Source organism: Myotis nattereri (assembly GCF_964212035.1).
Source record: "Myotis nattereri genome assembly, chromosome: 11".
Classification (NCBI taxonomy): domain Eukaryota; kingdom Metazoa; phylum Chordata; class Mammalia; order Chiroptera; family Vespertilionidae; genus Myotis; species Myotis nattereri.
The window spans coordinates 71,988,675-72,010,124 of NC_138086.1; the positions used below are offsets into that span (position 1 = coordinate 71,988,675).

A 21,450-nucleotide genomic window follows, 5' to 3' on the forward strand; every position below is an offset into this window, starting at 1 on the left:
AATTACTTGAGCTCATCTTTCCTATAAAAAATTGTGATGCCTGTTTGGTTTACAGGGTGCTACATGGAAAAAATATATATTCCTTTGTGTATCTCAAGCAATTCATTTTTTTAAAGAAAAGGGAAAAAAGAGCAGTGATGATCCAGCTGGCATGGCTCAATGGTTGAGTGTCAACCTATGAACCAGGAGGTCAAGTTTTCATTTCCCATCAGGGCACATGCCTGGGTTTCGAGCTCCATCCCCAGTAGCGGGCATGCAGGAGGCAGCCGATCAATGATTCTCTCTTATCATTGATGTTTCTATCTCTCTATCCCTCTCCCTTCCTCTCTAAAATCAATTTTAAAAAATTAAAAAAAGGTGGTGATGGACCCAAGCTGTTTTATGGGCAGTTTGCTGGACAGGCAATGACCAGGAAGGTGTGCCATCTCTCTGTGACTGACAAGATGTTTCCCTACCTGAAAGGAGAATTGATGTACCTGATGGTTTTCATGGTTCCTAAGGCAGGTTTCTGTGGGGAACAGTATTTCACTAATAGTTTACATGGTAGAATAGAGAACTACATACGTTGACATGTAGGATAACTGAATTTACTACTGTGGGTGAAGCCCCATCCAAGTCCTTACTAACGGGCAGATTACAAAATGAGTTCAGAGACTTTGCAACCCCAGCATCAAGAAGCGTCATATCCTGGTCGCAGTGTTGGCCCCTTTCTCCACTTCCCAATCTCATCATTGTTTTAGCCTTTCCAGCCACTGGCTTACGGACCAAATCACACAGCTGGGTTTGCACAGCCAACTCCCTTCATGGTATCCCACAGCCTACCCGGACTACCCTCTATTTGACATAGACTGCAAACTCCCAGAAGCATGAACCGTGGTTTTCTCATCACTCACACTTCCTTACGGAGCTCTGCACACTCAGTGCCCAGTGAATGGCTAGATGAAGGATGGTAGAAAAAAAAATTCCATACATTTTATCTACATTGACAGCTGAGTAATGTAGTCAATTCCCACTCTGCTCCCCTTTGAGACGCCACACATCAATTCTCCTCCCTTCGAAACTCCAAGGTTGTGAACAAGAGCGTCTGTTTTCTGTTACCTACAGTGACAGCCGTGATGCCCCAGACCGTAGCTTCCTGCTGAGCACCTGTCACAGCGGCGCCCGGCCACGTGAGGCTGGCATGGGCACTGGCCTCCACGTGGGCTGCAGCCGGTCCCGACTGAGCCCTGGGGGTGACACTGGCAGGCTGCAGGCAACGAAAGAAGGCTGTTAGAGGTGAAGGAAGTGGCCGAGAAGCACCTCATGCCCCTAGAGGCTTTGGTTTTCCTCTCTTTCATGTACCTTAATCCCTTCTCTGTGAAAGGGGCATAATGTAGGATTATACGGATTAAAGGTAACAATGTTTATGAAGTACTTAGAACAGTGTTTGGCATCTAATAAATGCTCAATAAACATTACTTAAATATAACAACAATAAACATTACTCAAGTTAATGAAAGGCTTAAAATGTTTTAGTCATTAATTGCTCCAATTTAGTTATTATTATTGATATTATTATTACTTCAATTCCCGATGATTTATGTTAGTGCTGGACTATACCTTTGAATTTTCTTATTCCATACTTCTTGTGAGATTATGGGTAGCCCTTCAGTATGAAAGAAAAAGCATTTGCCTGGGCCTGGCCAGTGTGGGTCAGTGGTTGAGCATCAACCTATGAACCAGGAGGTCACGGTTCAACTCCCAGTCAAGGCACATGCCTGGGTTACGGGCTTGATCCCCAGTTGGGGGTGTGCAGGAGATAGCCAATCAATGATTCTCACTCATCATTGATGTTTCTATCCCTCTCTCCCTTTGCCTTCCTCTCTCTGAAATCAAGAAAAACATATTTTAAAAAAAGCAAATGCCTGGAACTTAGGAAGACCAGGGTATCACTACAGCTGTCACTCTATAGCAGTAGTTCTCAACTGGTGTGTGTGTGTGGGGGGGATTTTGCCCCCAAGGGACATATGTCACAGTTTGCAGACATTTTGGGATGTCACAACCAGTGTAAGGGTGCTATTGGTATCAGGTACGTCGACGACAGGGATGTTGCTAAACATCTTATAATGCACAGGACAGACCTCACCCCCTCCCCACAACAAGGCCAAAATTTGGAAACTAGTGAGGGTGAGAAACCTGCTCTAAACTTAGTGCAATGGGCAAGTAATGTTTTTAGACCCTAATGGTCTCATTTATTCAGTGACGGTTTGGGGATGAAAGAAGTTGTTTAGAGTTCATTTCAGTCCTAAAATCCCAGGCTTCTAAAGAAATACACTTTTAGGATGATTGTTCCTGCAATCTAGCATCTTAATGCTACTACTGCAAGGCTCCTCTTTCTATACAGCTCCTGTACTGCACATTCTGATTCCAACACATCCCTAGATTGCTCTGTGCATCTAATCATCGGGCAAGATTGGTTGTTTGGAATAGATGCTAAAATAAATTAAGTTGATTCACTCATGTTCCAAAAAGCATTTTTACAAGTAGCAGTGCTTCAGGAGAGCCTACTCAGGGAGACTCACCCACTGCCCCATTGTGTAGCCTGGCGGACATGCTCGCTGTAAGCCTTTCACATGCACCGGGGAGCTCCTGAGCTCCTGGTTCTGAGGCAATTTCAACACAGGAGTGCAGCTGATGTCCATCTACATACTGCTTGCTGTAGAAATCCTCCAATGCGTCGATTTGGGGAAGAAGACCAAGCTTTTCAAATAACAAGAAAAGAAGACATGTTCACTCCTTCCTTCTTTCCTTTCCTTTTTTGCTAAATCTTACAATCTACCATTGGTAAAATAATCTTAAAACAATTGTTTTTTTGATGCCATAATAGATGAGCTTGTTGAATAAAATCCAAGATATACCTGATTCATATTGAATTTTATAGTAGATGATGAAATAACAAAGTTTGAGGATATAAATTTAAAATGTTCAATGGCAAAAAACTGAAGACACATTTCACAAAATATGGATACATCTAATTAAATCAGGGATCAACAAACTTCTTCCTATAAAAGGCCAGGTAGTAAATATTTTTGGCTTTGAGGCCCTAAGGCAGCAGTTCTCAATGTGTGGGTCGCCACCCCTTTGGGGGTCGAGTGACCCTTTCACAGGGGCCGCCTAAGACCATAGGAAAACACATATATAATTACATATTGTTTTTGTGATTAATCGCTATGCTTTAATTATGTTCAATTTGTAACAATGAAATCGGGGGTCACCACAACATGAGGAACTATATTAAAGGGTCGCGGCATTAGGAAGGTTGAGAACCACTGCCCTAAGGTCTCTGTAATGAGTACTCAGCTCTGACTTTGTAGCTTGAAAGCAGCCGTAGATAATACTTAAAAACAAGGGCATGGCTGTGTTCTAATATAATTTGTAGGTTGCATTTTGCCAATTAAATCAAGATATTAGAAGATTCTTAGAAATATTTAAAAATACAATTTAAACAAAGCAATTGGATTTTTATACACAAAATTACTTTTAAAAATCCCCCAACAATTCTATACAATTTTGCTGAAGATGGATGAAACTGGTGCTTTCACTGGGAATCCTGAAAATTAGTTGAAGTATAGCTCCAGAAATTAATTTGATAAGTTATTTCAAGAGCCATAAAACCTTAGATAAATAGGACTATATTTTAAAACACTGAAAAATATATACCAACTATACATACTGAAAAATAGAAGAAACTATTCCACAAGTAGGGGACTAGATAAGTAAATTACATAAATTCACTCAGTGCCAAACTCTGCCCAGTGACAAGCCTGGGTCTGCAGTGCACAGAGTGGAGGTTTAGAAGGACCACCTGTGGTCCTGCTCTGTGGGGGAAAGATGCTGAAAGGAGTCACTCAAAATAAACAAAACAAAAAACAACAACAAACAAAGTAGAAACAGACTCATAGACACAGAGAACAGACTGATAGCTGCTGGGTGGGAGGGGTGTTGGCGGTCTGGGTGAAAAAGGTGAAGGGATTAAGAAGTACACATTGGTAGTTACTGAATAGTCACAGGGATCTAAAGCACAGCATAGGGAATAGAGTCCATACTATTATAGTAAGTACGTGCCGAGAGCACTTTGTAAAGTGTATGATTATCTAACCTCTACGCTGTACACCTGAAACTAATACAAAAAAATATTAAACTGTAATTGAAAAATACAATTTAAAAAGTCACTCAAAGAAATACTATGCATTGTTCCTAGAAAGAAAACTACATAAACATAGTAAAAAATGCTTATGATATAATGCGAAGTGAAAAATGTCCACATCCATACTTGTATGAGCACTCTGATTACAACATAAAAGCAGACTATGTATACATGGGAGCTTGCAAGATGCTAATTTTAACGTGGTGGGATTTCCCCCGAAACTCAGTAATGCTGTCCTGGCTCAGGGCAGAGGCTCTGGAATCAGACAGTCTGACTCTGACTCCAGACTCCTCACTACTAGCTGTGTGACCCTGAACTAGCCCTGTCGTCTACAGATGAGAATAATCTTAGTACTGACCTTATAGGGTGTTGACTCTATATGAGTAAATGATAGAATATGAGCAAGATGCACTTCAAACCATTACAGGCACTTCCTGTTCTGTAAGATTTGCAATTGTTATTAGGTGACTTTTAGAGAGAATAGGTGATTTTTTGGAAGGAAACAAATACATCCACACGTCTCAAGAAACATTTCACCAGAGAGTCTAAACGTGGGATTTTAATGGAGCTCAGTTTGGAAGGCAGCACCCACCAAGCTCTGTGATACTTACAGAGTCAACAAGGATGTGTGAATGAGCGTGGGACCCTCCTTCCCAGGGCTGGGAAAAATAGACGTCTATAGAATATTGTACATCTGGTTCTAAACAGATGGGTGTGGGAAGCAGCACGACTCTGTATTAGGAGAAATAAAGCAACAATTCAACGACAAAAGTACAGTTATGTAACGGAAGTGACCCCGGTATTTGGCAGCGTTCCACCTGTGCCGTGATGTGGGTTTCACCGTGGCGTGGCGGCAAGGTCCAGGTGGACAGTAAATGCAGAGTCTCCGTGGCTCTTCCACAGGTTGTGCCAGAGAGCAAAGCCTTAGAAACTATTGGCCATGGGTTGTCATGACTGCGGTGGGGAAAAGATAATACAAACGACCTCCATCCTACCTGCCATGCTAATACCAACAGGCTCTCTGGTTTATTTTGCCACAAATCTCTGATGAGGCAAACGTAGTAGCTTTTTACCTCACAGACTCTCAGCTGAGAGAACTCAACTGAATATTTTACTCTTATTCTTGTAGCATTTCACTTTCTCACATCTCAAAGCCATTGAGAGGATGGGAAAGGGTTATTACACCTCTTCTCCCACTAGTTCCTGAATACATGTTACGGATAGATGAACAAAATGCTAGGAAACCTGCAGTGTTTGAGGACAGGCCCGGAGCATACCTGGAGGTCGCGGGTAAGGCGAAAGACGGAGGCTTCTGCGGTGGGATTTTGCGTGTACAGTGCTTGCTCCCTCCAGGGGGGTTAACCACAACCTGGACAGCCCAGTCAGCTGCGGACTAGATGGGCAGGACATAAAAGCATGTCACGGGGAGGATGTGGGAGCCTGTTTTGCATGCACAAACATATACCTGATGAAGACTGCATGGAATTGAATTGTTACCCAGGGCCCTTTTGGCAAATAGAATTTTCTAGTTGAAAAAAGTCTTAGAGGTTCACTCTCAGGCCCACCTCGCTGGTGTCTGAATTGTGACCCAGGTAGAGGAATATTGTTTCTGGCCATAGCGACATAGTTCACGAGCCTGAGAGAACCCTGTATTCCCAACACGTCTTCCCTTTAACCCCTGCCTTCCAAGCAGCAGTTAACTCATCACGCTCATAAATCACAGAACAAAAATAATAGTGTGGAATTCTCCACAAAAGGAGATGCATTTTTTTCCACATTATCATGTAAATATTAGTATATAAATTATACGATTTAGTTATTTTATTACTAGATGTATTTATTATATTACTAGATGTATTTATATTTGTTTATATGCCAATTAGCTATCCTCTGAAAGCCCTACAATTTGAAAAAGCATTTTAAAGCTGTTAGAGATGTGTCTTCTCAATGGAAAAATTTATATATAGATATATTTAAAACTTTCTTGTCATACTCACTAGGTCAAAGTTCATTGAAGTCCCTTGGCTTTTGAGTGTAAGTGGGAAACAGAGAAATATGTCATATCAAGATTTTCAAAACGGATCAGCAGCTCTGGCCATAAGCACACAGTGAGCGCTTCCAGAGTGTGGTCCCCAGAGCGACTTTGGAACGATCGTTGTTCCCCCCTCCCCGCCGCTGCCACCGCCATAGAAAATATTTTTCAGGGGGGATGGTCTGTGGGGTTTCAAATTATCAAAGAAAAGTTTATATAAAGAAAAGGTTAGAAACTATTGCTTTAAATCAAGTATTTTCCTAATTTGTTCCCTATTCTGTTTAGATACTTCTTAAAAGGCCAGGAAGGGTAGTAAGGCAATGGGAGATAAGAGAGCAGCCTGCTTTCAGCTTTTCTCTTCTTTCAGGGGAAATCCAAATGCAAATAAATGCTTCTGCTGCAACCCTGGAGTCTGAATCTCTGCATGTATGTTAGTTTATTAAGTTTTTAGAAAAAAAGTCCCAGGAGAGGCAGGGTTTATGTTATTTTAGTTATTTATTATTCTTATATAAACATTCCATCACCACTTCCTTAGATCGAGGGCCTTAAATATATAACTCCAACTTTAGCTTCTCTCCCTGGAATAAAGCATGTGTGCATGTGGCTCGCTATGTTGCTTTAGTATCTTTAGGAAACCCTTTGGTGTATAATGCTCTCCAGATGTTCTCCTTCTTCTGCAAATACTTTGATGATAAACATATCTAGCAAGACTGGGATGGAAACATTTAGTGCAAGAATGTATTCCAATTTTTCACCATTCGAAGCCGTTGGACTTAAAGGATACCTGAGTTTCATAGCGAATGGCCACGGTGAAGTCCATGGGAGAGGGAATGTTGTTGACAGCAAATCTTAAGCCAGCCCCAGGGAGAACCCTGGCAAATCCAGGCCCCGTCCACGTAACGGGCATCCCGGGAACGGGCTCTCGGAAAACAACGTGAACGGCAGGCACCCAGCCAAAAGTCACTGAGCCCTAAAATCAGAGAGAAGTGTACATAAGCTTTGCCGATAGTCAAGGCCTGGACGAGTTTGGAGAAAAAAAAGGAAAGAAACCCACATATTTCCATATATGATCCATCTGAGTCACGGATAAATTATTCCACCCAGGATCCAGGCCAGAGTACAGCTGAGAATAGCGTGCTCAATCTGCAGCTTTGGGACATATGTTACGTACAGAATGATTGATTTGAAAGCAGCGTCACTGGAAACCACCTTAATTTTAAGTACTCCATGTGCTAATGAATTCAGCACATTCCACATGGATGACCTTGGGCTTTCTCAGATACAGCTGTAGGATCCCGGCCAAAAAAACGGAAAGAAAGAACAGATTCCCATGCCTAGTTCATGGATTTTGCCTAAATGTCTGATGACAATGAGAAAACTCACATGTGCTTATTATTTAGCTATTTCTTCCATGCAAACATGAGAAATGGTCTTCTATCTGCTTGGAGGCAGATAAGCACAAAACTAAACTCACTTGATTGATTAACATCCCCAAAAGGCTCTGTCCTAGATGTCAGCCTGGGGCCATCTGGATCCTGTAGATAATTTTTCTTTAATGGCTTTTGCATCTGCCTCTCCATACTCACAGCCTCCACGGGAATCCTCCCTCTTGTTGCTTTTGCCTGTATTGCTGCAACCGTCTCTTGGCTGTTCTCTCCATTTTCTCCCAAGTCCAATACGTATTACACACCACTGCCAACAAGCATTTCAAACTCTAACTGCCAACAGAATCACGCCCAAATTACTTAGCCTGGAGTTCAAGTTGCTCTGTGATCTACCTCAAACTTCTCTTCACTTGACACACATTTGCTTAGTAACAATTCAGTGTCAGCCTCTGAATTAGGAATGCTAAGATGGGTAGGACAGCCGAAACCGGTTTGGCTCAGTGGATAGAGCGTCGGCCTGCGGACTGAAGGGTCCCGGGTTCGATTCCGGTCAAGGGCATGTACCTGGGTTGTAGGCACTTCCCCATTGGGGGATGTGCAGGAGGCAGCTGATCGATGTTTCTCTCTCATCGATGTTTCTGACTCTCTATCCCTCTCCCTTCCTCTCTGTAAAAAATCAATAAAATATATTAAAAAAAAAAAAAGATGGGTAGGACAGAGTTCCTGCCACAGAGCAGTTTAGAATCTTGCATTGGAGACAGACATGGGAATGAGAAACTGTACCCCTAGGTTTCAGTAGACAGGGGTGTATGTAAACTCAATCACATGTAACATTTTCAAACATTGCAGAAACACTCTCACAATTGCAGTAGACGCTGTAGGTACCTCTCTGGGATCCCCTTACCCGGCTGGTGCACCGTCACCCACTTGCTGTGTGTGTGTTGCCTCCTCTTCTCTGGAGAATTGCCCTCCTACACCCCCCAAGACAGCTCGCAGCCAAGGCTGTTGGCCTGGTTGTCTCGAGGAGCGGAACAGCTTTGTCTGCAGTGTTCACTTCTGAGCACCCTGTGGATCAAGGCTTGTTTCACCTGAGACCACATCTTACCCTTTCCCCTTCTCTATCTTGTTTTCCTCGCTCTCTCAAAGACTTTTCCTGGAGCCCTGGCCAGGTAGCTCAGTTGGTTAGAGTGTCGTCCCAATAGACCAAGGTTACGGGGTTGATCCCCGGTCAGGGCACAGGAATCTACCAATGAATACATAAATGAAGTGTAGCAATGGATCTTGCTCTCTCTGAAATCAATTTTTTTTTTAAAAAAAAGAATTTTTCTTAAAAACACTTTTTAAATAAATCATCTGTACCAGAATCCAGTGTTAGGCTCTGTTTCCAAGGCTTCTGACCTGAGACAGTTGGTACCAGTTTCCCTAAAAGTGGACTGACTCCGATGCAGTTCTGGAGGTGGCTCATGTACTGTTCATCCGGCAGTGAGAACCCCGTGAGTAACACAACTGATGGTCCCTGGGGTGCAGTAGCAGAGCAACTGCTAACACTGCCATCTCCGGAGAGCTGGGGCAGCACAAAGGGGAAGGGAAGGCACTGGCAGGAGTAATATTTCTGGCATTGAGAGATATGGAGGAATTTATAATAATAAAAGTATAATATGCTAACTAGACCAGACAGGTGAACGACCTTCCGGATGTCATTCCGGACATCCTTCTGGACAAAGCTGCGATTAGGGGCGATCAGTCAGGCAGGCGAGTGGTTAGGGATGATCAGACAGGCAGGTAGGTGAGCAGTTAGGGGCAATCAGGAAAGCAGGCAGAGTGGTTAGGGGTGATGAGGCAGGCAGGTGAGCAGTTAGGGGTGATCAGGCAGGCAGGCAAGTGGTTAGGGATGATCAAGCAGGCAGACATAGGAGTTAGGGGCAATCAGGCAGGCAGGCAGGCATGCAGTGGTTAGGAGCTAGCAGTCCCGGATTGCGAGAGGGATGTCCGACTGCCAGTTCAGGCCCAAGCCTAAACCAGCAGTCAGACAACCCCCGAGGGGTCCTGGACTGTGAGAGGGCGCAGGCAAGGCTGAGGGACCCCCCCCCTCAGTGCACAAATGTTGTGCACTGGACCTCTAGTTATATAATAAAGTGGGTTTTCCGAATGTGTATGTTAAAAAATTAACAAATTAGTTTATCTGTTTTTACTTATGTAGACACGTTTTGTGTAATTAAAATTAAGTATGTATGAAAAGTTTAAGTTTGCAGTAAAATTTTCTATATGCATTACTGTAATTTTAAATGTATACTGAATAGGTCTAGTAAATGCATGCATTCACCAGTCACTGGGAATAAACAAATGCACATGGAGGGGCGGGGCTTAGCGCAGGTCGGAACATAGGCCAGCATGTGCTCAAACTTCTGCAGAAAGTCACACCATGTGACAAGAGAACCCGTTAGCATGTACGATGCAGTGTGATCACATGCTAATTATTCGGGGAACATTGTTTGCGAGTAGTAACTCCAGTTTAAATATGTACGTAGACTATAGTTGTAGATATGTAATATTTATTTACGTCGATGAAATTACTATAGTGTTTCTTCCAACATATGGCCTATTTGCTAAAATTTGTTAAAAATAACAATGAATTAATAAAAAAAATTAACCTATTAATTTAACTGAAAGCAAATCTTGGGTTAAAAGAATTTTAAAATTAGGGCGTTACTTTTCACATATGACAAGTAATGGTTGAGAAGTTTTGTCTATTAAATCAGGAGTCTATTAAATTGGGTCTGCAAAATCGGAATCACCTTGAGGTGCTTGGCAAACAGGCAGATTTCTTGACCATCCTCAGACCCAGCATCTCAAGGGGAAGGCCCTAAAACAGTGATGGCGAACCTTTTGAGCTCGGCGTGTCAGCATTTTGAAAAACCCTAACTTAACTCTGGTGCCATGTCACATACAGAAATTTTTTGATCTTTGCAACCATAGTAAAACAAAGACTTATATTTTTGATATTTATTTTATATATTTAAATGCCATTTAACAAAGAAAAATCAACCAAAAAAATGAGTTTGTGTGTCACCTCTGACAAGCGTGTCATAGGTTTGCCATCACTGCCCTACAACATGCATTCGAAATGAACTCATAGGGTCATAGTTGCACACAGTAAAACTTGAGGCTGACTGGTCTGTGTCACAGGGAGCCCCGGGAGGGGGCAGTGACGGCTTCCCCGCCCTTCTCATTCAGGAGGACTTCAGATTGAGAAGCCAGAGAAGGCTTCCTGGGCATGCGGCAGGGCCACGGAAGCAGGAGAGAGCCAGGCCGCCACCACTGGCATGTAGGCACGCACAGGGAGGAACACCACTACCCAGCCTTCATGGACCCCGTCAGCAGGAGCCAGTTCTCCCTAAACTGAAGTCCACGTCACGTATGCGCACCTCCTTTGTGTACTTGGCCCGCCTGGCACACATCAGTCACTTGTGCACATGGCTCATTTCCCAACAACAATCTTAGACAGGTTCCATGGCTACATATTTCTGTCGCCATTCATTCAACCACTTCATTCACCTAAGAAGGTCTCTTATATGAAATGAATCGTTTCAGGCGCTAGGTTTGTAAACAAGACAGCCAACGTCTGTTTTCCTTTGCTTCTGCAACATGCCCATTCACGCACATGCACAGGGGACTCTCAGTAAAGATCCCGGTGTAGCGACTGAACGAAGGACATGGGCCTGAAGCAGTCCCACCTTTGAGTGGATAATGGTTGGCTGGCTGTGAGGTCCTCAGGCCCCTCCAGCCTTCTGGAGCCATTGGAGCAGGGCCCCGGGGAGGTGGCATCGCCTTGGCCCTCACACCAGCACTGACAGATTACAACCGCCTTGGGATCGAGGGCCAAGCCATGCACCATCATCCCAGGGACATGAGCATGTTTCATTTCTCAAATTAGGAGGAGAGCCATTTCTCAGAACTGTACCTTTTTCGTACTAAAATGACAAGAAATTGTGAATTCCCAGTACCCGAGTCTCTAACTCTTCAGAATCCAGCTTTCCAGGAATTTTTGTTGTGAAAAGAAATAAAGCGATCGAAGTTTTTGCCCAGGGGCTCTAACTACTTGGGGCTTGCTTCTTCCTTCCCCCCACTCTATTCTTGAGGCTAATAGAGCTCACACTGACTGGGTGCTCACACAGACCAGGCACAGCTCTGGGTGCATCTGGGTTAGTGGTTGAAGGCACCACAGAAATGGCCATGAAGAAATGGCTTACCTCGCTCTGCTGGTCAGCATGGACGCTCTGTTCCTGATTTCTCTTCAGTATTATATTTCCTCTGTCAATTATGAAATAGCTTCCTTGTTGCTGCAAATACACATCACATGTAGGCAAAGCTGTTGCTAATATCTTAAAAAGAAAAGAAATGACAGCTTAAGTAAGCAACAAAAGACCCAATTATACCATAGTTGAAGAATTTCAAATTATACCATAATTTAAAAGGTAATTATGATCCTCATTTAATAGCCTCAGGAAGCAGTCATTGGAGGCAGTTTATAATTTTTTGTTTTTCTGTGAAAACAGAGAGTTTTGGGTGGTCCTAAGATTTTTGGGTTTTATTTTTAAGGGCTCCTATACTAGTGAAATTCTGAACTGGGAAAATATTCTTATCTACTGGTCTCATGGTGTTTAAGAAAAAGTACAAAAATGCTATGTTTTAACCTAAAATCTCAAGAAGAAAGCTGTAGAAAATCAACAATAGGCATGGTACAAAGATCAAAGATTAATTAGCTTTGTAACTTTTTAGATTAATTAGCTATTGTAACTTTTGACACACTCCAGACCAATTGCTCTTAGTTCTTACAGTTTGTGGGATTTGGCCTCGTAAGTTCCCACGGCGGGGTTATACCGGGATAGCCAAATTGCACCAGCCAGCCTGAAGCAGAGGAATTGCATTCATGCAACTCCAGTTTCCTTAAAATCCTGGTTTTGTGGGCTCCTCTTTTATATCTTCTCCTTAGTCATTCAGCTGCCAGCCCAGTTACAATCTCCAGTTGCTCATTTCCAAAATTTCACTGTACCCTGGACATTGGTATTTGCTTGATGTTTCATTGTTGGTTTCATAAACAAGATTTTTAAAAAATATATTTTTATTGGTTTTGGAGAGAGGGAGAGAGAATTATCAACGATGAGAATCATGGATCAACTGCCTCCTGCATGCCCCTTACCGGGGATCGAGCCTGCAACCGGGCATGTGCCCTGACTGGGAATCGAACCCTGACCTCCTGGTTCATGGGTGGATGCTCAACCACTGAGCCACACTGGCTGGGCATAAACCAGGTTTTTAATTTCACAGGCGGCTCATGATGGGCAGGCAGCTCTGAGGTCAGCGGTGGCCACTTTAAGACCCTCTTATTCTAGTGTTTGCTGTTCAGAGTTTCACTGCGCCTGACTGGCTGCTCCTCCACTTTTCTGTGAGGAGAACCCTTTGGACAAGACACACTGAGATTATGTAAATTGGTCCTCGTCTATTTTTTCTTTTCCTTACCAATTGTGTTCCTCTCATTACACAAAATTATACACTGTTGGACCAACTCTATACAGAAAACACATCATGGACTTAACTATCTACATACTATAGTACATTCTAGACTATGGCAAATGCAATCAGTATTAACTGCGGTGACCACAGGCAGTTTCTATAAGAAAACAAACCAGTGCTTCCCAAGCTGCACAGGAACCGCCTGGGATCTTGTTAAGCCGCAGACCTCATCCAGTGGGTCTGGGGTGGGGCTTGAGATTCTCCGAGTCCAATGGACTCCCAGGTGATGACAGTATCGACGCTCTACAGACCACAGTTTGAGCAGCAAGGATGTTGGCACAGACTGGATGTTTGTGTCCTCCCCTGAGAATGCATATGCTGGAACCTAACCCTCAATGTGATGTATTTGGAAGTGGGCCTTCGGGAGGTGATTAGGTCATGAAGGTGGAGCCCTCACGAGTGGGATTAGTGCTCTTATAAAAGTGGCCTCTGGGAGCCCTTCTGCCCCTTCTGCCCTGTGAGGCGTCAGCAGAAGACAGGTGTCTGTGAACCAGGCAGAGGGCTCTCACAGGACACTGAACCTGCTGGTGCCTTGATCTGGGACTTCCAGCCTCCAGAGCTGTGAGAAATAAATGTCTGTTGCTTACAAGCCACTGGCCTATGGTTTTTGTTATAGCAGCCCAAGTGGGCTAAGACAAATATTTTTGGGGGAGTGTCCCAAAAATGTATACACACTTTAACAGCTGATAGCTCGATGAAATGTATTTTAATAAACACTTCCTTTATGATTATTCAAGGTGTGTGTCTACTTTTTTGGAGACACCCTATATATAGGCATACCTTGTTTTATTGTGCTATTGTGCTTCACTTTGTGCTTTTCAGATGTTGCTTTTGTTTGTTTGTTTGTTTGTTTTTACAGCCGAAGGCAAGACCCTCTGCCAACAAAAATATTATGACTTGCTTTATTGCTATTGTCTGGAACCAAACCCGCAACACTCTGAGGCATGCCGTATATAACCTTTTGAAGAGAGTTCATTGTCATCCTTAGTTCTCCAATTTGAGTATCCTGACAATTGCTCATAGATGTGATCTGGAATTCATGCCCTTTCATATCTCCATCTCCATCCTTTGTCTTTGCTGTTACCTCTCAGCTTAGACCTTTATTCCCGTCTGGACTGGTGCAGACTTCTCTTGGGTGAGACTGCATTTATAAGACACCGAGGATAGTCTTCATCACATCATTCCCTTGCTCAGAAAGCTTCAATACTTCTTCCCTCTATAAACTTCCTGTTCTACCTGTATTGAATACAACTGCATTGTTTTTCCTCTGAGCCATTACCTGGCTGCACTGTCTTCTCATCTAGTCTACTAATTGAAACCCTTATTGTTTGCAAGTCTCAGGCCAGATTATTCTACCTGTGTGTTAAGCTTGTTCATAAAGGGTCACTCAGGCTCCAAAATCCTAGTGCACTTATTGATTCTCCCTTTCATATGGCACTGCCCCAATCCTGAGCTAGCTATGTAAATATAGTTGCTATAGTTAAAAACTCCAGGAGGGCAGGGTCTCCAACTAATCCCTTTCAATGCCACCCTTAGCTTGAAGCTCAGCATAATGTATGTGGATGGGCAATATATTGATGGATTCAGAGCAAATTTTGAAAGCAGATACACTTGGCTCTTAATCCAGGACCCACTGTCCACCAGCTGTGTGACTTTGGGCAAGTTACTTAACCACTCTAATGTTTCCCCTCATCTGGAAATTACAGATGATAATATGTAGGATATTTGGAAAGTTGAATAAGATAATGTATATAAAGTGTAAAGCACAGAGCATTAAATCAGTGGAAGTTTTATTTATATAACAGCACACATAAACTTTGTTAAATGAATGCACAAATAATTAAATGGTAGCTAACTTAAATCCTTTACACTATAATTAAAAATCATTTTCTTAGTGGTGAGGAAAATTACTCATGTTATTAACCTTTAAACACTTAACATTTAATTTCCTTTCCTCTGTCATATTTATTACTTTCCAATCCTTTAAGCAATTTTCCTCGCCCTTTAAACCCATTCTGTATTCCCCATCTTTTTCTTTAAGCCATGAAGAGAAGAGTAAGGATTCATCTTAGTCATTATATTCACAGTTTGGAGCTATATTAGTATATGTGATATCATCTTATTTAATTGCTTGTCAGCACCCACCATATGGTGCATACTGAATAAATGTTAAGTAACAGTCCATCTATTTCAGATAATCATGTTTGTTTTGTGTCTTCTTACCTAAAAAATGGGAAATATCGTATTTATAGTTGTACTAGTGGCCTGGTGCACAGATTCGTTCACATTGAAAGGAAATTAATTATAAGGAAATTAATTAGCGGGGTGGGGCTGGGCGAGATGGGCCGGACATGCCCTGGAGCCAACCTCCTGTGGTCCCTCCCTGCCAATCGCATCTGGGGCAGCACCGAAGCTCTAAGGGCATCTGTGGTCACTGCAGCTCAGCAGTAAACCAGATTCGGGGCGACATGCCCCAGCAACAACATAACCCATGGCCAAAGGTGGAATCACGCAGCCCCATGAGGAATAGGGCTCCCTCTTCTCTAGTTCTGGCATGCATCACCGGAGAACCACCGCTGCCAAGTCACCACAGCTCAGCAGCTCCTGCGCTGAGCGTCTGCCCCCTGGTGGTCAGTGCATGCCATACCTACCAGCTTGTCGGATGATCGCTTAGCCATATATATATATATATATATATATATATATATATATATATATATTCCAACACTCTTGTGTTTTCTCTCTACTCTCACACTATTACCACACTCACACCACCAGAGGTGTGGGGCTATTCCCATACCCAAGTCTCTGACACCAGCTGGTTGTCCTACAATTTAATTCAGTTCTGACACTATCTACCTGGAGTTAGTGTTATCGTCATAATTAACTAGTTTGTTACTATTAATAGTAGGAAGAGAGCAAAGGGGAGGTCAGACGTTATAAGCATGATCACCTGGGCAGCTTCACCAGGAAGCTACAGCTTCATGCTCCCCAGGGAACCACCAGTCCATTCCCTGCAGATCACTGGGGAAGGGATCAAACAAAAGATTTGGGTGCATGTGCAGTGAAGTGGGGGTGACATAGGGAAGGTGCTTGCCTGTCAGTATGGCCTGGGAAAAAGATCATTGGCTGGGAGGGGGTGGGGGTGAAGTCACTGCAAATGCTCAACATCTTGGAAAGTTAAAATCCCATCCCTCTTCTTGCTCTCACTTGCTCCATGACCTGTACTCATTCTGTATGCTCACTCGTCCTAGGGTCTTAAGCAGCCACATGGCCCATGGCTGTGTGGATCCCACACGCAATGGACTGTAGCTGGGAACACAGGTAAGCCAGCCAGATGCTGTACTGTACTGTACTTTCATATGGAACATAAACTCTGGACAGTGGCCTTAATTCTAGCCCCGCTGAAGCCAAGATTCCATGGCGGGACAGAGATGGGATCTTGGAGGTGAACCCCCTTAATTTCACATCATCAATAAAGCTTTCCATGAGACCCCCTTCTCCTGTGGGGGTCTCAGGAAATTATTTTCCCTGAGGCACCCAAAGAACTCCATTTCCACTGATAACATTAGCATGAGATCAGTCCCATGTGACTGCCTCCCACCTTAGATGCCAATCAGCAGTAGAGGCTGTTACCTGTGACCCCCTCCTGGGGTTTAACAACTTGTTAGCATAGCTCACATAACTCAGGGAAATACTACAATCGCTGCTTTATTATATAATAAAGGATATGATAAAATATACAGATAAACAGTCAGATGAAGAGATATATAGGGTGAGGATTGGAAGGGACAATCCTTCCAGAGGAGCGTCTGTCCCCTTGGAGTTGGGGTGCACTATGCTCCCGGCACATGAATGTGCTCCCCAATGTGGAAGCTCTCTGAATCCAGTACTTCTGGGATTTTTATGGAGGTATAATTACACAGGTATTAACTCAATATCCAGCCCTCTCCCCTTCCTGGAGGATGGGGGTGGGGCTGGAAGTTTCAAGCTTTTAATGAAATGGCTTGGTCTTTCTGGTGACAGTCCCCATCCCGAAGCAATCCAGGATCCCATCAAGAGTTGCCTCACTAGAACAAAGGACACTCCTATCTCCTCTTATCACTCAGGAAGTTCCAAAGGATTTAGATGCTCTGCAGCAGGAGTCAGGTCAAAGACCAAATATTATAACAAAAGATGTTCCTAAGTGCTCTTACTACTCAGGAATTCCAAAGGATGTAGGCACTCTGTGTCAGGAGCCAGGCCAAGGCAACTATAGAGGCCCAGTGCATGAAATTTGTGCGGGGGGGGGGGGTCCCCTCAGCCTGGCCTGCACCCTCTCACAATCCGGGACCCCTCAAGAGATGTCTGACTTCTGGACAACCCTCTCGCAATCTGGGACTGCTGACTCCTAACCACTTGGCTGCCTGCCTGCCTGGTTGCCCATAACCACTCTGCCTGACTGCCTGATCACCCCTAACTGCTCACCTGCCTGCCTGATAGCCCCTAACTGCCTCTGCCTGCCTGCTTGATTGTCCCTAAACCACTCGCCTGTCTGCCTCATTGCCTCTAACCGCTTGCCTGCCTGCCTGATTGCCCCTAACTGCCTCTGCCTTGACCCCCACTGCTGCAGCTTCGTCTGGAAGGATGTCCGGAATGACGTCCGGAAGGTCGTTCTGCTGTCCTGTCTAATTAACATATTACGCTTTTATTATTATAGAGATTTCTCTATTATTTGGTATAGCCTAAAAATAAATACCAACATTCATTTCCAAAAGTCTTTTTTCATCACCATTATAAAGATGTAATGTTAAAAACCATCAGGAAGAATGCAGACATTGAATTATTTCATTTCCATTTCACCCACCTCAGGTGTAAGTCTATGTGGGGACAATAAAAGCCTCCTGTAGCTGCCCTAATTCCAGTCGCTAAAAGAGAAAATTCCAAGACTCTTAGTAGCCTTTCTTATCGCTTATGAATTTTTATGTCTTTGAATTTCTATCAGTGTCCAGATAAGGAAGGGACATCAGGAAATGACCTAGTCCCTGGAAGCTGGAATGAGTTCCCAGCTTCCTGTCCAAACCCTGTCTTCAGAATGAACTTTCGCATGATTTCTCTCCTTCAAGACCTTACCTTTCACCTCACATTACATTTCCCTTTGTCATAATCCCTTACATGGCTGGAGTCACATGCTGAAGAATGGCATGGGCGTCTAATTTGTATTTTCTCTCATCGTTTTACATGTGTGAACCTGTGCTTCTAACAAGACTTGAAGAAAAGTATTTTTAGGGAAAATATCTGTGGATGAAAAAGGGGCCACATACTAAACCTGACAAGTTCAGGGGAGGCCTGCCTGGCGGCCTTACAAACTCAAATAACACATAGGATGGTCTGAATTTAAACTTTCTAACTAGAAGCAGGTCATGGCAGGTAGTCATGTCCTAGGCTGGCATCTTCCCCGACAAAGGTCAATCTGTACCTTCCCTGAGCCTGTCTGTAGTCTCTTTGCATCTAGGACAACACACTTTGGAATGTCTGAGAAACCCTCTTTTTCCAAACCCCTCAGGGTACAGTCTCTCACCAGAGTGCACAACCACGGGAAGCCCTCCTAATTAATGTTACCATGTTAATCGTTAACTGTTAACTATGCTACACCCACCTATGGAAAAGAAGTATGTGTCTATTTGTTTTACTTTTTATACAGTCCCAGAGATTTCTCCCACTTTGCTTGCTCCCACCTCCCTCATCTATCACCAATGAATTTCATGTCACCCCCTTATGTCTTTTCCTTTGATTGTAATGTATAAAATAAGTGGTAAAACTGCCATTTCCTGGAGCATTTCCTCAATCCATTGAGATTTTGCTTCCCCGCAACTGTCATCAGTTTGGCTCAAATAAACTGATAAAAATTCTTACAGGTTTGGATGTTTCTTATGTTGACATATCCCACAGGAATGTGACTTGTAGGAGATGAAGTGACACTTGCGATCACACACTCCTGTGACCATTGCTGACTTCAATGACAACGGCTAATCCCAGAGCAACTTCAGGAGGTGAGAGCACGTTTACACTGCTTTCATGTACTTTATTCATTCATTCATTCATTCATCAGCAGAGATCTATCAAGTTCCTCCCATATGACAGGCTCTGGTGCCACAATGGTGAATGGGATCCACATAGTGTCGTGGGGGAGATAGACAAGTACATGCTCAATAAACACATTCTATGTGATGAAAGAACAAAAGTCAAGTCTGTTTTATCACAACTTAATCCACTTTGCCCTTATGTCCCAGGCTCTAGGCTAGAACTGGGGTAGACGGGTCAATGAAATGCAGACTCTGCCTTCAAGAGTCTCTCTAATCTGCAGTTCCACGATAGAATAAACTCTACTCTGATCTGCGTTTGTGGGCAAAACCACGCTTTCCCAGGAACCTTACCCATGATCTCAAGGGCGTGCTGTATGTATTTACTGACACTCCACCAAATGAAGTCTGTACTGAAAGGAAATGTAATACGCACCAAAGGGGCCAGTCCTTGGAGAGGCATGGCTTCCTCGGCCTCATACAGATAGTAATTCAAAGAAGCAAAGAAGTAGCCAGGGGCCGGTTCAGTGCAGCTGCGGCCAGTGACATGCGGGCGACATTCACACTGCCCATCCTTGGGAGAGCACCTGGGGAAAAACAAATCCATCTGAAAAAACGTGGAGGGGACACAGAAAATGAAGGCATGGGGGTGCTGAGCAAACTGTACCCCACGTTTGGATCCATTCTTTGAATTGATCAATCCACTTTCCTAGGGAGGGGGAGGAGAGGCCATGGGCTCTATAAGTCTGGTCTTGAACAGCCAATCCAGATCCATGAAACCAAGTAGCCACTTCTTTCCTCAGTGGCTGATTCTGCTCTAAAACCAGGAAAAGGAGACCTTAGGGTCTCTTTACAGGGTGGTAAAAAGTTAGTGTTTTAGGCCGGTCAGATCACATGTTTGCAGGCATCTAGCCCATCTTCTCACGGGAGACCCGGGCAGTAGAACTGTCATCTCAGCCTTAAAAATATTTCAAGTAAAATAAGTCAACTGGGCTCTGGTTCATGTCTCGAGATCATCGCTTTTCAATGCCCTTTGCTTGTCATGAAATAAACTCCTTCACCTTTGACGATGAGCATATCAGAAAAAATGTGCTTTTATGTGATTTTTTTTTGAGTGAGGAATATTGTCACAAAGTGTTGTCATTCATTTTCCCGACTTACACATTAGAATAAGCGCCTCCAATATCACAGTCACAGGGAGAACATCCATGGAGATGACTTCCCAGTCCCCAGTATCCCACCTACAAAGAGAAAGTGCTCAGTTGATTCCGGTGTGAAGATATTTGCTGCTTTGGCCTATAATATTGAATGCACTACAGTTCAATTGATGCCTGTCAAATGGCCACACAGCCTGAACAATCACACGGGAGCCCTTTTTGCCTGAGCACTTGGTAATGACCTTCAAGGACACAGAGCTCCCATTCCAAGGACTTAAAATGCAGGGGACAGGTGAGATGTCTGTGTATTGGATCAAGTGGAAATGCAATGGGAACCACACAGTTCCTCCGACAGAACCAATTTAGCCTCAAGCTGGGTTAAGGCCAGTCAAGAGAAGTCCTTCAACTAGCCTGTTTGCAACTGCTTTTATAAAACCAACAGATGCCCTTACTGCAAAATCCCTAGGGATTTTCACTTACACAATACTGAAACGTTTTGGGATAAAACAATCAATCAAACCGATTTTGAACTCTTATATGAATATCATCGTTTAGTAGAATCACTTGTTTATAAATAAAGTAGTTTTGGCATAATCTCTCTCCCTGAGAGAGTCAGCTCTGTTATTTAAGACTTTTCATCATTGCAACATCTTGACCTTTAGTCAGTATAAACAACTGGTGAAAAACCAACAACTATTTCTTAAATCTGGTAAGATTTACTATAGAATGCTCAGAAAAATACTTTCCCCTCAAATCTCCATTTAACATGCTCAGATAAAGTTAAGCTCTTACTAGGCATGGAACTATTGTTTGAAGTGGGTTTATTAATACCCACACTTTTTTTTTTTTATCTTGGTAAAATTTTATGGCCAATTTTACTCAAAAATATTTATTTTAAACATTCAAAGTTATTATTTGTTACAAAATGCAGCAAAGGACTTTTGATAAGTTTCCCCAGACCAAATTTCCGTTTAGGCGCAAACAATGTGAAAGGGACTGCTTCACTCAGGATGTGGCTGTGAAACTCCCTCCGGGCAGGGTATGCTGTCCTGTG

The 21,450-nt window shown here is 43.3% G+C and overlaps 1 protein-coding gene across 1 annotated transcript in view; it reads right to left on the reverse strand.

Moving 5' to 3' along the window:
* Positions 1 to 21,450, reverse strand: part of LAMB4 (laminin subunit beta 4) — a gene marked incomplete at its 5' end in the record, with an annotated part of 91,112 nt that overhangs the window by 38,887 nt on the left and 30,775 nt on the right. Inside the window, 7 exons of the mRNA XM_081102376.1 lie at positions 1,103 to 1,246; positions 2,562 to 2,739; positions 4,798 to 4,918; positions 5,464 to 5,579; positions 7,003 to 7,188; positions 19,676 to 19,826; positions 20,401 to 20,480. Coding sequence (XP_080958502.1) covers positions 1,103 to 1,246; positions 2,562 to 2,739; positions 4,798 to 4,918; positions 5,464 to 5,579; positions 7,003 to 7,188; positions 19,676 to 19,826; positions 20,401 to 20,480 — 976 coding nt within the window. The remainder of the gene's footprint in view (positions 1 to 1,102; positions 1,247 to 2,561; positions 2,740 to 4,797; positions 4,919 to 5,463; positions 5,580 to 7,002; positions 7,189 to 19,675; positions 19,827 to 20,400; positions 20,481 to 21,450) is intronic.